Source organism: Manis pentadactyla, chromosome 1, assembly GCF_030020395.1.
Source record: "Manis pentadactyla isolate mManPen7 chromosome 1, mManPen7.hap1, whole genome shotgun sequence".
NCBI classification, from domain to species: domain Eukaryota; kingdom Metazoa; phylum Chordata; class Mammalia; order Pholidota; family Manidae; genus Manis; species Manis pentadactyla.
Window position 1 is genome coordinate 63,827,153 of NC_080019.1, and position 15,099 is coordinate 63,842,251.

Consider the following 15,099-nt stretch of genomic DNA (forward strand, 5'->3'; position numbering starts at 1 on the left):
CAAATAGTGAGGAGGAACCTTGATTGAGGGGAACCCCCCACATGTCAAAGTGGGTGAACCCACAGTCAGGGCACTGAGTTCAGAGGAGTAACAGCTGGGCTTTCAGACTCCTGGATGTGAGGCTGCCTTCCCAGCAGGTTGGCAGAGGCCAGCTGGAGCCAGTGGGCAGAGAACCAGCGAGCCAGCTGCTCATCCTGCCCCAGCTCCAAGGTGGCGCCCGCGACACCAGCCCTGGGGCCAGACCGGTCTTCAGCCTCGCCTTGCGGAAGAACAGACTCCTCCACCTGCTGGGCTGCCGGCTTGGGCAGGTGCAAGTGTAGTCTCCAGGCAAGAGCAGCCTGGAGCGGGATATGCCTGAGATATTCAGGCTAAGGCTCTCTTGGTCTTTAGTACCAGTAGTTGTGAGGTGGAGGCTGGGCACGGAAAAGCCCACGGATTGGCCACAGCCTGCAGTGGACTGGCCCTGCTGGCTACCCCAGACGCCCCACTCAGGACGGAGCTGAAGAGCCCTGGGAACTGAGGAGCTGCCCTGAGGTGCTGGACTCAAGCTACTGACCGCCACGGTGTGTGTGTTGAACTCAGAGATGTTTTGACAAAACAACTGCAAAAGAATAAATGAAAAGAATACAATTCTCTTAATAATCCCACCAAAAAGAGAACCTAACCTGCCTGTTTCTAAAGCCATTGCTTTAGAACCAGGCACGGGCTCAGGACTGCCCAGTGATCTGGTGAGGAGTGTTCAACACACTGCGGAAAGGTAGGCAGCCCAGATGGGAAAACGGCTGGCAGAGGCTTGCGGGAAGAGAGCAGGGGACTACTGGGAAGCGCAGCAGTGGGGCCTTCCACCCACTTCTTCCAAAACGTTTACTGAGCACCAGTGATTGCCTGGCATCAGCTGGGGGACGGTGATGAACAGCCCGCGCTGCCCACGTTCTGGCGGCAGCAAACGGAGGCACAGGCTGTTAGGCGTGTTGCTGATAACAGGCAGGACTGAGATTAGATATGAGGTTCTTGGAGTCCAAACCCGTTGTGCTGGGCAAAAGACCAAGATTTGGACCGGCCAGCTCTCTGCAGCCTGAGAAGGCATGTCTGCAGTTTCCTGTTCTCCTGCCTCTGTGAAGGCCCTCCTCTGTCCCGGTGGAGGCCCCACCTAGGAAGGGGGCTTTCTTCTTGTGTGCCAGGAAAGGGCTCGCTTTGCTTCCTCCAGGTCCAAAGGGGAAACTGGCCCTTCAATAGAAATTGCTTGATCTTATATGTGATCTCCAGCGCGTATGAATGGGTGTGTGTGTGTATGCACGTGTGTATATGTTGATCTATTTGTGGCTCTGAGCCTCCGTTTGGCCATTTTTAGGTAGTCCGTTAGGGCAACTCACTTACCAGGGAGAACACTGCCCCCATGATTGACAGAAGCCAGGGGAAGAGCCACATACATTTCAAAGAACATCAATGAGCTCTACCTTCTCGGCAGTTTCGGGTTGGAAGAAGGCTGGGGACTAAGAGTATGGCTACCTGGGCAGGTGGGTGGGGGTCAAATATTCCCAGCTTTGCGTGCTAGGTGTGGAGAGTGGCCCTGGAGGCCAGCATGCACCAGGCAGCTCTTACTCCCACTCCTAAGAAGCAAGATGAGGCACCGCTGAATCAGAACTAGCTTCCAAGTGCTGCTCGAGTCACGCCCATTCAGAAAAGGATGAGCTCCCAGGTGTTTCCCAGGTTGGAGGAGAGTCAGAGATCAGGCAGGAGGGTCTGGGAGGAAGGTACACTGCCAGTTGTTACCATCTGACACTTCTCACTTGTGGCTTTTAGGGGATCATGGGGTCGCAAAGCACTCGGTCATAATTTCCCTTTGTGGACTTCCCTCCTTCTTCCCCAGCCCAGAGACAGAGGGGGTCCTGGACTTGGGGCACCTCAGCAGGCTGTGCCCGGGCTGAGCTGGAGCCAGGTCCAGGTCGGTGGTGGTCGCTGACAGCAGCTTTGAGTGGAGCGAGCCTGAAGCTCGAGGGAGGGTCCTATGCACAGAGTCTGAGGCCACCGTTTGTCCGATGGCGCTCTCACCATTTCTATTCATAACTGATGGTTTTGTACAACCAGGACACCCTTTGGTGGGGGTGGGGAGAATCTTTCATCCAAGTATCTCCCCAGTGCTACAGAAAGAATGGCTTACTTGTCACAATACCAAATGAGATCTTTTTTTCTTTCAGAGCACATGAGTTTTGTTTTGATGGTCTAGTCTGGTAATCCAAAAAGTCGCTTTTGACTTTTCTGAAGGTAAAATCCTGTAATCATCAAGGTCAATTTTTCTGCTAGGCACCGATTACATACTGACGTATCTAGTCTGTTGCCTTTGCCTTTATTTTTCTAATAAAAAAGAAATGAGAATGATTTGGGATTAGGTAGTTTCTCACGTTCGATTCTAGTGTTGGTATCTGCCATGGAGGAATCCCTATGGAACGAGGCTAATCCACACAGGGTTCATTTACATCATACATGCAGCTAAGAAAGAACTTTATAGCCTAGACGTACTTTATCACCCAGGAGAACAACGACAATCCCTTTTCGGCTTGCATGTCTCTGTTACTTTTTCCAGGTCAGGCTGTCCTAGCGGGCGAAGCCGGCCAAGTCTGCAAGCTCTGGGACTCAGGGCAGCCAGCCCTGGGAGGGGCCCTCTCCTCTGAAGGAGCCAGCGGTGCTGACACCTCTGGCCAAAGGGCACTTGGTGTGCTCCTCCTTGATCACCTTCCCTCCGTGTGGGGGTGTAGGAAAGGGTCTCAGGAAGTGCTGATTGTCTTGTAACTACAGCTGTTAGTGAGGAAGGAGAAGGAAGGCTCCCTGCCTGCCTTCCTCCCCCTTCTGCCTTGCCTCCACCCCCCTCTTTTGTCCTTCCTTCCTCCATCCATGGCATCTCTGGAGCAGCTTGGGGTCCCCAGTGGTTGGCAGCAGGGTGCTCAGGATGCTTGCAGATCAGCGGGGGCGACAGACATGAAAACAAATCAGTGTGATGGAGTGTTTGGCAAATCAACCCATACGGGTGAAATGTTCTTCCGGGAGTGCAGACTTCAGTGGCTCCTCCACAGGCACTTGCTCTGAGAAGCCTGTAAATATTCTGAGGCTATACTTGAGACACTGTTTCCCAAGGTATACCTCTCCTGTTCATAACTTTAGATGCCATACAGTTGAATGTTATTGTTACTTATTATTTAAAATTTTTAAGACTTGTGTAAAGTATCCAGTACTTCACAGATTCTGTTACTGGGGATAAGTAATAAGCATTTTAGAAAATGAGTTGATAGATGCTCATCACCAACCATCGTGAAATGCAAATGAAAACCACAATACAATACCCCCTCACACCCAGGAGAGCTATTCTAAAAAACATAAGAAAACCCAGGTAGCAACAGGAGTTACTGGATCCACTGCACACTGTGGTGGGATCTGGAGGGCCTTCACATTTGGAAAACCATGAATTGTGGATCAAGCAGTACCTAAATAATAGAAGCAACTCTTGTCCCTCAGAGCAGAGCTCACACCCCAGAACCACACGCACGGCACTGGGCATGGGGCCCAAAGCTCAGGACTCTTCTAGTTTTCTCAGCTTCAAGCCTGATGTCCTTGCACTCCACAGGAACACAGATGGTGCCACCCTCACCATGGAAACACAGGCACACAGAGGAAAACACCCACCACCACATTGCTCCAGACGTTGGCACCATCTAGAAATGACCACAGTTCACATTTTTGTCAATGTATTTCCTATTTTTACGGGGCTTACTCATATATACAACACATTTTAAAACTGGTCCTTACGATATATAGTTTTATCACCGGTTTACAACTAGATATATTGTGAATGTTTTCTCTTTTACAACAGTTAAAATAATTGCATAGTAGGGAGAAAACAATTTATTACACATTTATTGGAGAAATTCAGAATTTTTTTCCAGAGACGTCATTCTCTTTAGAATGCCTTGGAGAAAGGGGGTATCCTCGTCTTACAGTCAAGGAATATAAATTCGCTCTTCACCGTAGCTGAACTTGTTTCTCTGTGGCCATTTAATTGTCAATCAAGTAACCCACTTTATTTTTCCCATCTCTCCCATTTGCTTCCTCCCCCTTTTCTGCCTGTCTCCCTGGTGCACACCTACTTCATCACTCCTGCAGCCCACACCACTAGCATCTGCCCTGTCCCCTCGCTTTTGCTCCCCCTACAGATGTGTCCCTTCCTTTTTTCAAGATACTGTCTTAATTGGTTTTTCTCAGCTCTACTCAAAGCTTTATCCTCAGTCCACATAGGAGTAATCTTTAATAATCTTAAGACAGTATTCAGTGGTTTCAAGGAAAAATATCAATAAGCCCTTGGAGAGCTGCACAGTATTCAGTGGTTTCAAGGAAAATATCAATAAGCCCTTGGAGAGCTGCACGTATCAAGAAATGTAACACTTGGACACAATGTAGATATGGTGAACTACTTTTTAGTAGTTTTCTTTGGATATGGCAGGACAGAGAAAGCAGCTGGTACTTCAAGGAAATGTTAGGGACCTATTCACTACTATGGAAATCTATTCACTGTTTCAAGGCAACTAACAAAGGATTAGGACATTTGAGCGACAGCCTTCACAGGTCGGGATGTCTGCCTGACAATGTTGCATGCAAACATCCATTAATGGAAACTTTGTACAACAAGGCACAAGCCAGCTAGCATCAGAGGGGTGCATGGGGACAGTGTTAATTCTGGAGTCCTGGAAGCTGCGAGGTGCTCGTCCATCACATGGCCACCTGGAAGGCAGGGACACTCAGTCATTAAAGGAAATCCCTCTGGCAGCTGATTCTGCTGCCTACACATGTGGCATATCTGCACCAGCCACAATTAGTCTGTGAACCAACATTTGTACTTATGGGACCAACACTATCAATTACATAGAATTCAGACTCCCCTAAAAATACACTTCCAAAGTTGCCATGGGCATACTGCTAACTTGGTCTTCCCTAGATATGTGCTCACACCTGGTCATCTACCCCAGCCAGTGACACCTTTGATTGCAGGGGTGCAGCAGAACGTGGTTCGGCTCTGATGATAAGGACACAGCACATTTTAGGCTTTCAGCAAGAAAACAATGTCCCCACCCATCTACACCAAATGCCTATGCTGGGCCTGCTACCCAGGATGCAAATGGGAAAGATGCGATCCTGGTGTGGGTTGGGTGGCAGTTCCATCTTGTACTCAAGTGGAGCACTTGCTTTCATGTATTTTGTGGACTTGAACATTTTCAATTTCTAACATCCACAGGGGCAGAACTAATGAGAAGCCTCTGCACTTGGGTGGACCTATAAATCTGGCTCAGCTCGGGGTGGGAAGAGAAGTCTCTCCTTCTGTTCTCTGCCCCTTCTTGTCACTGCTTTCCTCAAATCAATAGACATCAGTAAGATAAAAGGGTTCTGAGCTCAGTCACTGGGTGATGATCTGTCTGGGGAAGGAGGGGCAGGGGAGGAGGGGTCTGCTCAGGGCTTTTTTAAACCTATAAAGGAGCTCCTAAGGGACGAGAGTGGGGTTGGGCCTCTGGCGAAATGTAAGGCCACCAGTTGGAGGTGGGTGCCGCTGACCTGCTGTGGGGTGGGTGCTAACCGAGCTGCTCCCGGAGCCTGCCTGAGACTCCCTGTCCAAGGAAGGGAACTCTAGGAAGCATCTCTCTGTGTTTAAGAGGCTAAGCCTTCTCTTGTTTCTTTTCCTAGGTAGACGTTCACATACTACAAAATGCCTAACAGACCTGAAATAACTCTCCATCTGAAAGCGGCATGACCGCTGACCCTTCTGAGGGAGTAAACATCAAGGGTGCCATGGTGACCATCCCGTGTGGGGTTCTTGGTGCTTTCATAAGCAGAACTTGGGCTGCTGGGACCTAGCAAGTCATGAGGTAAGAGGAGAGACCCTTTTAACTAAGTGCCAACCATTAGCTTGCAAGGGCAGGAGGGGAGTGTCCGCTTACCACAGCCCGGCAGAAATGTCTGAGGAAGGCAGCGAAGCCAGCCGCGCCAGCACTTACACATGGAACACTTCCTGGGCAGCCAGGTGTCGTGGGGCACAGACCCGCAGTTCCTGGCAGTGAGCAGATCAGGTGATGCACATGTGCTCTTAGTCCCCACATCTCTTGCCCTCTCCTCCCTCCACCCCGAATGACTTACTCTTTGCCCACGTCATGCTCACAGTTCCGCCCATAGAAGGTGGGGGGGCAGGCACAAAAGGAGCCCAGCATGCAAGTCCCCCCATTCAGACAGCAGGTCTTGTTTAGCTGCCTGCCTGAAATGTAAGAGAGGCGGCTGAGAGGGTGGGCGGATTGAGAAGCTGAGCTCCTGTAAGCAAAGATCAATACAGCGCTACAGACCTCATCTTCCCAGAGTGTGTGTAAATGTCTATAAACATAACCTGCCCAGAGTAAGACTCTGTTGTTCAGTGCTCCTGTTGCTACTTGGGCCTCTGAGCAGAGTAATCTTTTTCACACGCAGGCCAGTGATAGTTCCCAAAGCCCTGGCATGAAGTGTCATCAGGCGAGGGACACTGGGCTCCAGGGAGGTGAGTACCAGATGCATCTCCACTCCACAATGCAACCCAGCCCGACCCAGCTCAGCTGCCAGAATTAGGTGGCCACTCTTTCAGGTGAAAGAGTCACTAACATACTTGGGACACACAGGAGGAACTGGGGAGTGACGCATGCGTCTGCTCTAAGGCAGGTAAGGCTTACTGTCCTGGACTCCCGTGGACGGCACAAACTGGGAAGGTCGATGGTGAGCCGCGGTTTCCTCCAGGGTCGGAAGGCTGCCACCTCTGAGGGCCAGGTCTCCCAGAGCCGGACGTGCAAGTTCACGGTGGCCCAGCCCTGGAGGGCAAAATCAACTCGGTATTTCAGGCCAATGAAATTGCTACAGATCAAAAGAATAAAAAGTCTCTCACCAGTGGTCACTTGAAGTTCAAAAGCCTTGGAAATGGCCACGATCAAAATCACACTAGAAAAGGAAATCAGACAGTGGTTAGTTAGCAAGACAAAGCAAATAAAACCCTTTGAATGAGCATCTCGGTCTTTTCCTCACAAGGACAAGACCACTACAGAGCACTAGGGAGAGATTGGAGACCTCCACCTTCCTTTTTTTCTTCTTCCTTTGTAAATGGCTAATTCATGTATGCAACAACAGAAAGAAAAGCAATGAGGAAAAAAACTACCTAATATCCAACTCTTTTCAATTACTTCGTAGGCTTTGGCCTCATATGCACATTAATTTTAAGTAGGTATAAATCTTCTATTTTCTATTTCAACTAACATATAATTTCTCTCCGGCTGTTTCCATAGAAGAATTTAAAAATGATTGCAAGATACTCTATTTAGATGATGAATCACATTTTACCAACAATTTCATTTAAATAAGTAATTTAAGAGATTTTCAGGTTAAAAAAATTCCCATTATTCTTACTGGTTTTACAGGTACCGATCTGTTTATACCTTTAAACTTCTTATATTTAAACCATATAATTCGGTTTAATACTTATCTTTTCTCACACAGGAATAGGAAAACACCTGTCATTTCAGAGGCAGAGCCCATTAACTGGATCGAAACGTTAAAAACCAATGGCAAAGCTGGGTGTAACTAAGTGTGAAGTTCCAGGTTCAGGAAAAACAGCAGCACTGCTGGCAGCCTTTTAAGGTCTGAGCAAGATGAAATCAAGCAACAGTGAGATGCAGAACACTCTCTCCTAAGCTGGCAACCTCTTAGTAATCGGAAGTTCACATTCAAGATTGGTTCCTACCTGGAAGAGAAGCGCTCCATCTTCCTGCAGTCCATAACGGCGCCCAACAATTTAGGGAGAAAATGTTAGCATGGCATCAATTCACAGTCAATGCCAAAACACCCAAAGGAGAACACATTTCCTGAAGAAAAAATGGGATTTTAAAAAGAAAAATACCCCCGATGAGAAGTATGCATTCCCCAGCAGGTCTTGAGAGAACCAGGAGCCAGGATGCAGACTCCGTCCTAACGAACACCTTGACCTTAGCCAGGGACTCCGCTTTCCCCGGGATTCTCCTTCCTCAACAACACGTCCCTGGCTGGGGGGGAAGGGCTCTCGGGTGGGCGGGAGGCGGAGACCCACATGCATTACAATGCCTAAACGTCCTGGGGGTGCAGGTGAGCGGGGGTGGGGGTGGGGGGGTGGGGGTGGGGGTAGAGTGGCTGAAACAAAGGCCGAATGGAGGAGGCGGAGTCTTATAAAATTGGTAAATTAGCACTAATGTCTCTATCAGTAGTTGCGGGGTAAAAATACCAGACTTACTCTTTTGGAAAGGAAAACAAAAAAAAGGCACGTCAATTACTCTGCGCAGTTGATGATTCCAGGTGGGAGGAACGGTGGCAAGTAATTGCTTTATTAAGGAAACCCGAAACAGCACATGTGGGTCTCTCAAGACGTTTGATAATTTACCGCCAACTTTTTCTTATTGAAATTTGCTTTCATCTTTGTTTTTCCAAGGAAGGTGTTGGGCGCCGCCTGCTTTGCCCTGGGCACTCTCAGAGGGCCAGAAAGGGTGTGAGTGAGTCGCGGTCGGTGGGGAGGTAGGTGCGGGGGGAGAAAGGTTAGGAAGCTCGCAATCGAGATCCACGTTCAGGAGGGGCCCCCGAGGGGTTCTCGGCCTGGTTGGTGTGAGTGAGTGTAAATTCCAGGCGGACCCGAATTGCCAGCCGCGGCTGGAAGGACGCTGGAGCCGGCGGCGGGTGCCGGGCCGGGGAGGGCGGCTGGGAGGTGCGGGGATGAGCAGGCGGCTGCGCCTCCCCGCCCACGGCTGCTGAGGATCTGCCGCCCGGGTTCCGCAGTCGGAGGAGAGGCAGGCCTGCGCCCGGAAGGAGGCTGGAAGCACGGCAGTTCGGCCTGGGAGGCCGTTCCAGCCTCGCCACTGGGTCTCACATGGATTTTATCGGTCTCCCAGCGCCCACAGTGCCTCCCGACCCCCACCGGAATGAGCGCCCAGATGCAGATGTGTCCCATGCCCCTCCGAAGGCGGGTATCTGGTGGCTGCCCTGCAGTTGGAGAGGTGCATCCCTAAGCCGGAATCCTCCACCGAACGTCTCGGTGCTCCAGGTCACGTCGGAAGTCCTGAGTCATTTCTAAGTATCATTGAATTCGAATTTCTAAAGCGAAATCCTGGCGCGGGCCTAGTATCGCCAGGCAAGCATGTGTGGTTTGTTTCTGCACTTGTTTTCACCGGTCTGTGAGCACTGAATCTAGTCCGCGGCAGGGCGAGTTGGCAGCATCCGAGGCCGTGTCAGCCCCAGTGCCTACGTGCGTGAAATGCGAGGGGTCCACAGGTGCTGAGAAGAGCAGTTATTCGCTTCTACACCTGCATCTTGGCAGAATTAAATTTAAAATTATTTTCATTGCAGGTAAGGCCGCATCAGAGAATTGGCGCATTTACCTAGAGCCTCTCCAGCTCTACCACAGCTGGCTGCTTAATTCCTGTTGTGCTTCAGCCCCTCCTGTGGTCTTTCAAGTTGTGAAATGCCTCAAGTAGCCTGCTGAGTGAGATTCAGGAAGGACCCGGGAACTTAGCCAGATGGTTTGGAAGCCGGATGTGGGGGCAAGAGAGACAGAATTGTGTGTTTAAAAATCATAGAAAAAAGCACTTGCCTTTAAAACCATCCAACCAACCAAAAATAGTTGAACCAAAAAAAAAAAAAAATCTAAGGAAACAGACTTCCCATGTCTAACATTCAAGGAAGAAAACACATTTAGAGATGGGATAGATTTTAGCTTTAAAAAGCCAATTCAAACATTTCAGAGGTCGAGGACATAGAGAATTAAACCCCAATTTAAGAGATAATTGAAAGAACAATCATTTCTGTAGCACAAATATCTGAATTTAAGGTAAAGCCTACTTTTATGGTAGAACTCGTAGGAACAGGTTGGGTCTTTCTTCTGTCGCTGTGCCCTAAACTTTCAGGCCAGAGATGGGGGAACAGTGTGCTGGCTGGGGAACTCGGCCAGCTGAGCATTCAGTGCTCGGAGTCCCACCCAGCCCAGTGCCCGCCACTTCTGATGAAGCCTGAGGAACACATTTGCTGAAGTGGTGCACTTGCCTGTTGTCTGCTAATGGGGTTCAACCCGGGGCAAGTTCACTATGCATTCAATGTGTCCAAAGAAAATCACAGTAAAGCATTCTTTGGGGTGAAAGGGTTTATTACCCGGCTTGTTCTCCGGGCGGCAGGTGGTGCACTAGCGTCTCTGCCTCCCTCTGGGCCGAGCTCTCAATGTAGTGCAATAGCTTATTGCCTAAAGGTGTGGAAGCGGCAGCCTAGCAGCAGGCCAGTTACATCATCAGGTGGTTTAAGTTCAGTGAGGATCCTGGCCATAGGAACCCCAACGTCCCCACGCTGTTTATGGATAAATTAGTGGCTTTCTGTTTCCACTGGTGAACTTGAGGCCTGTCCTGGCTGCTCTCCTTTTGGCTGAATCTTGCTGCATCTGCCCTGTCTGTTGGGAACAGAAACGCTGTCTCAGTTTCCTGAAAGCAGGTGGGGCCGAGCACCACAGGAAGACAATTTGCTTTTGCTACCCAGAGCCAGGAAATAAAACAAAGAGTGCCTCCTCCCCGCAACAATGAAGAAAAGAAAAATGCATCTTAAGTACTCCAAGCAACACCCAGTTCTGGACAACCTATTCAAGAGAATTCACCATACTAAAACCGGATCATCTTGATGCCCTTCCTGGAAGCCATGTTAGGGGAGAGAAAGTCTGATTTGGACTTAGACATGGAAATGGCTTAGAATTCTTTCTCACCAGAATTTTGCTCTTTCCAGTCAAATCCAGCATATATTTACTGGCCAGCTCCTTGGTGTTGAGCACAGCAGGGGAGACAGAGATCTCCAAGGTTGGGCTCTGGCTCCTGTTCTTCTCCCCAGATAAGACAAACCCAGTAATCTATGCCCAGTGCCATATTAGTGTTACCAAAAAACTGCTGATAGGGAGGCAGTAGTCACTTCCTGATGCCCTGCTGACCAGGTTGAGGCTAGTGGCCCCAGCAGACAGACAGATGGGCAGACAGACCCCTAGACGTGAGACAAGAGACCGCAAGCTGGGGTCTGCTTTGTTTTGTGAGACCTGGAGATTCTCATCTACAAGTGCTTCTTAAGTGGACTTTGTATTTATTGCATCCAGGCATTCTTCATAGCTCTTACTGGTTTTGAAGTTGATTAAGTGCAAGTGGAGGGAGGGAGGCCCAAGTGTAAAACCCAAACTATCAGAAATGGATTAAAGTGTTCTAGTGAGAAGATTTCCGGTATGCAAATGACCCTGGGCACTTTAAAGTTTGCCCCACCCTGGAAGCTCAGCTGAGCTAGGCAGGACTTCTGGCCTATGGCAACTATGAGATAATAAATGGATTTTGTCATAGGCCACTCAATTTGTGAGAGTGTGTTATCCATCAGTATAAAATGAATACAAACACTTTAAAATTTTTTCTTGAAGTTTATCATACTTTCATAAATATGTACAAATAATTGAGACAGGGACCCTCGGCTTATACAGAGTATGGTGAGGGCCTCCGGAAAAAAACAAAGCAAGATAATCCGTTGTGGGATTTGCTTTGGCCTGTTGGGGGTCCCAACTTATTTTTCTGACTTTACCCAGGTGCTGCTTTTCTTCCTCCAGGCCTAATCAAGTGATTTGCAATCTGGGCAATTTAACAAGCAAGCCCAAAACAACTAGTAAAAACAGGAAGGATTCCATCTTGAAGATACTATTGCATTTTAAAACTGAATTAGTTAAAAAATAAGTTTCTAATCATACTCTTTAACAAATAGACAATAACTCAGCCTACCTTGGGAGCAAAGTAGGCAGTCTTGATTGATATACTCCCAGACCAGGAAGCTGCTATCCTGGTTGGAAATCAGAGCAGTAAATTTCTTGTAAAAAACCTGGAAGACTAATAAGAAACTTAATGTCTCTTCAAAGATAAACCTCTGGGACTTAGCAGGTGTGCATCCCTAGCCCTTTGTCTCTTAGCCGCCTATAAAACCCCTAAACAACACACCACCCTGGGCTCTCTTGTCCTCTCCTGGCTTGAGCCAGGAGCCCTGCCCTCTCACTTTATCTCTAAATAAAAGCCTCTGCCTTGCTTTCTCCTACCTTGAGTGTTTGTGAAGTTCATTCTTTGACTCCACCAACCTGGCATCATAATGAGGGTTATGAATTATTCCTAAGTGAGTACTGTGTAAATACTTCCCAGACCAAGACAAAGAATAGAAGTAGAGCCCCAGAAGTTTATCTCATGTTCCCCAGAGCTTTCCCTCCCTTGTCCTCAGTGCTAACTACTTTTCTGATTCTTAATCCCATAGGTTGGTTTTCCCATGGTTTTGAACTTTGCATAATCATAGTGTGTATGTATGTCTGCTTTGTTTTGCTCAACATTTGATTTTGGTTTGAGGCATCTGTGTTGTAGAATGTGCTCATATTCATTGCTGTGTAGCAGCATTGCAGTGCATTGAATCCATACAAGGATTCAGCACCACTTACTGTGTTACTACTACACAATGCCATTGTCATTAGGCATCAATTTTGCTGTGTGTTCCTGAGGGTTGTTTTTTTTTTTTCGCCTTATTCTTTTCGGTTGGTCTATTTGTTCTTGTACCAAATAATTCTGTCTTCATTCCTGTAGCTTTGTAATAGTCCTTGATATTTAGCATAGTAAGTCTTCTTGCTTTGCTCCTCATTATTCCAGATTATCTTTACTATTCTTGACTGAATATATTTCAATATAATTTTTAAACCATTTTTAAAATTGACAAACCAGGCTTTTGGTTAGAATGCATTGATTTGTTTTTTCTTTGTAGTTGACATAATATTATTTAAGTTTCAGATGTACAACACAATGATTCAACATTCATACATATTACAAAATACCGTAATAAGTGCAGTCATACAAAGTTATTTATACTATTGGCTGTACTTCCTATCACTGTACTTTTCATCCCTGTGACTTAATTATTTTATGATTGGAAGTTTGTACCTCCTGATCTCCAGAGTGCATTAATTCACTAGGATTAATATTTGTATCATATTGAGTCTTCTGGTCCATGAAGATTTGTTAAGGTGTTCTTTAATTTCTTTTAATAATCTTCATACTTTTATATAGAGGGGTATTGTACAGTTTTTTTAGATTATTCCTAAATACTTATTTTTTCAATGTTAAAGTAAATGGTATCATTTACTTCCATTTTTGTGGTTGCTGATTTTTAGATTGACCTTATCTCCAATACCCTTATGAAATTTATGTATTATATGAGTTTGCTAGGACTGCCATAACAAATACGACAGACTGTGTGGTTCATACAACAAAAATTTCTTTTCTCACAGTTCTGGAGCCTGGAAGTCCAAGATAAGGTGTCAGCAGGTTTGGTTTCCTCTGGGGCCTCTTTCCTTGGCCTTCAGGTTGCCACTTCCTCCCTGTGGAGGCCTTTCTGTGCATACATCTCTGGTGTCTTTGTGTGTCTTACTCTCCTCTTCTTATAAGGACACCAGTCACACTGGATCAGAGCACAGCCCTATGAGGTCATGCAATCCACATTACCTCTTTAAGGCCCTATCTCCAACAGTCATTTCTGAGGTACTAGGGGTTAGGATATCTATATATATAAGTTTTAGGGCAACCCAATTTAGTCCCGAACACTCATAAGTCCCACAGTTTATCTCTAGATTCTTTTGGATTGTCTACATACAGAATAATGTTATTGGTGAATCATATTTGTTATATATAATATTTTATATTTTTGGATTATCAACTTAATTGAAATGAAATTCACACAAGCATAAAATCAACAATTTTAAAGTGAACACTTCAGTGGCAGTTACTAAATTCATGGTGGTATACAACTACCATCTCTACCTAATTCCAAAACATTTTAATTACCCCCAAAATAGAACTCCATACATACTAAGCAGTTGCTGCCTATCCCACCTTTCCTGTAGCCCTTGGCAGCCACTGACTTGCGTTCTTTTTCTGTGGATTTACCAATTTTGAATATTTCAAATAAAAAGAATCACACTTTAAGTGACCTTTTCTATTTGGCTTCCTTCACTCAGCAAAATGTTCTGCAGGTTCACCCACATTACAGCATGCATCAATACTGCATTCCTTAGGGATGACTGTATGTATATACCACAATTTGTGGAGACTGTTCCAGGTGCACTTGAGAAAATGTGTACTGTGCTCTTGGTGGGGGGACTATTCTAAAGATGTCTGTTGGTGTACTTGGCTTATAGACTTACACAATCCTTCCATTCCTTTTTTTGTGTTTATCCTGGTTGTCCTATTCATTCATGAAAGTGGTATTGATGTCTCCAGTTATTATTGTTTCTTCAGTTATTTCTCCCTTCCATTTTGTCAGCTTTCCTGCATTCTCTTTACTTCTGTTCTTCATGTTACATAATTGCAATTAACTGCAATCTCACCTGACTTCATTTTTCCTTCTGACAGTCCACATCTACTGTGAGCCCCTCTAATGAACTTTCTATTTCAAGTTCTACTCTATAAGCCCAGAATCTCTAGTGGATTTTTATAATAATTTCTGTCTCATTATAGATATTCTCTATTTGGTGAAACACCATTCTCATGCTTTATTTTAATTGATTAGACATATGTTCCTTTAGGTCTTCAAACATACTTATTTATTGTATCTGATTTAAACTCTTCAGTAAGTCTGATGCCTGGGCTTCCTCAGGTTTTTCTTGACTATTTCCACCTAATGTATGGGACATACTTTCCTTTCTTTGAGTGTTTTGTAGTGCTTTTTTTTTTTTGTCATTGTTAAAAACTGGACCCTTAAAATAATATAACTGTTCTTCCTGAAAATCAGATTCCCACCTCCGCAGGATCTTTTGTTTTCGCTGTTTATTCATTTAGAGATTTTCTTGGACTAATTTTTTAAAATCTGTATTCTTTGTCATGTGTGACCACTGAAGTCTCTGCTTGGTTAGTGCATTTGTCTGCTAATGATTGGACAGAGATTTTCTTAAATTCTGTGAACTAGTAAGTCTCCCAGCTCTTGCTGAGGGGCTCTGTGTGTATATAGGGG

The 15,099-nt window shown here is 46.3% G+C and overlaps 1 protein-coding gene across 1 annotated transcript; it reads right to left on the minus strand.

Annotated features, from left to right (window-relative positions):
* Positions 1–3,735: 3,735 nt before the first annotated feature.
* Positions 3,736–8,123, minus strand: CRIPTO (cripto, EGF-CFC family member). Its single transcript, XM_057497802.1, has 6 exons — positions 7,790–8,123; positions 6,941–6,993; positions 6,732–6,866; positions 6,175–6,289; positions 5,979–6,088; positions 3,736–4,770 (listed from the first exon to the last, which is right to left on the minus strand). Exons 1-6 carry the CDS (start codon positions 7,822–7,824, stop codon positions 4,655–4,657), a joined length of 564 nt encoding a protein of 187 aa, XP_057353785.1. The 5' UTR covers positions 7,825–8,123; the 3' UTR covers positions 3,736–4,654.
* Positions 8,124–15,099: the final 6,976 nt, after the last annotated feature.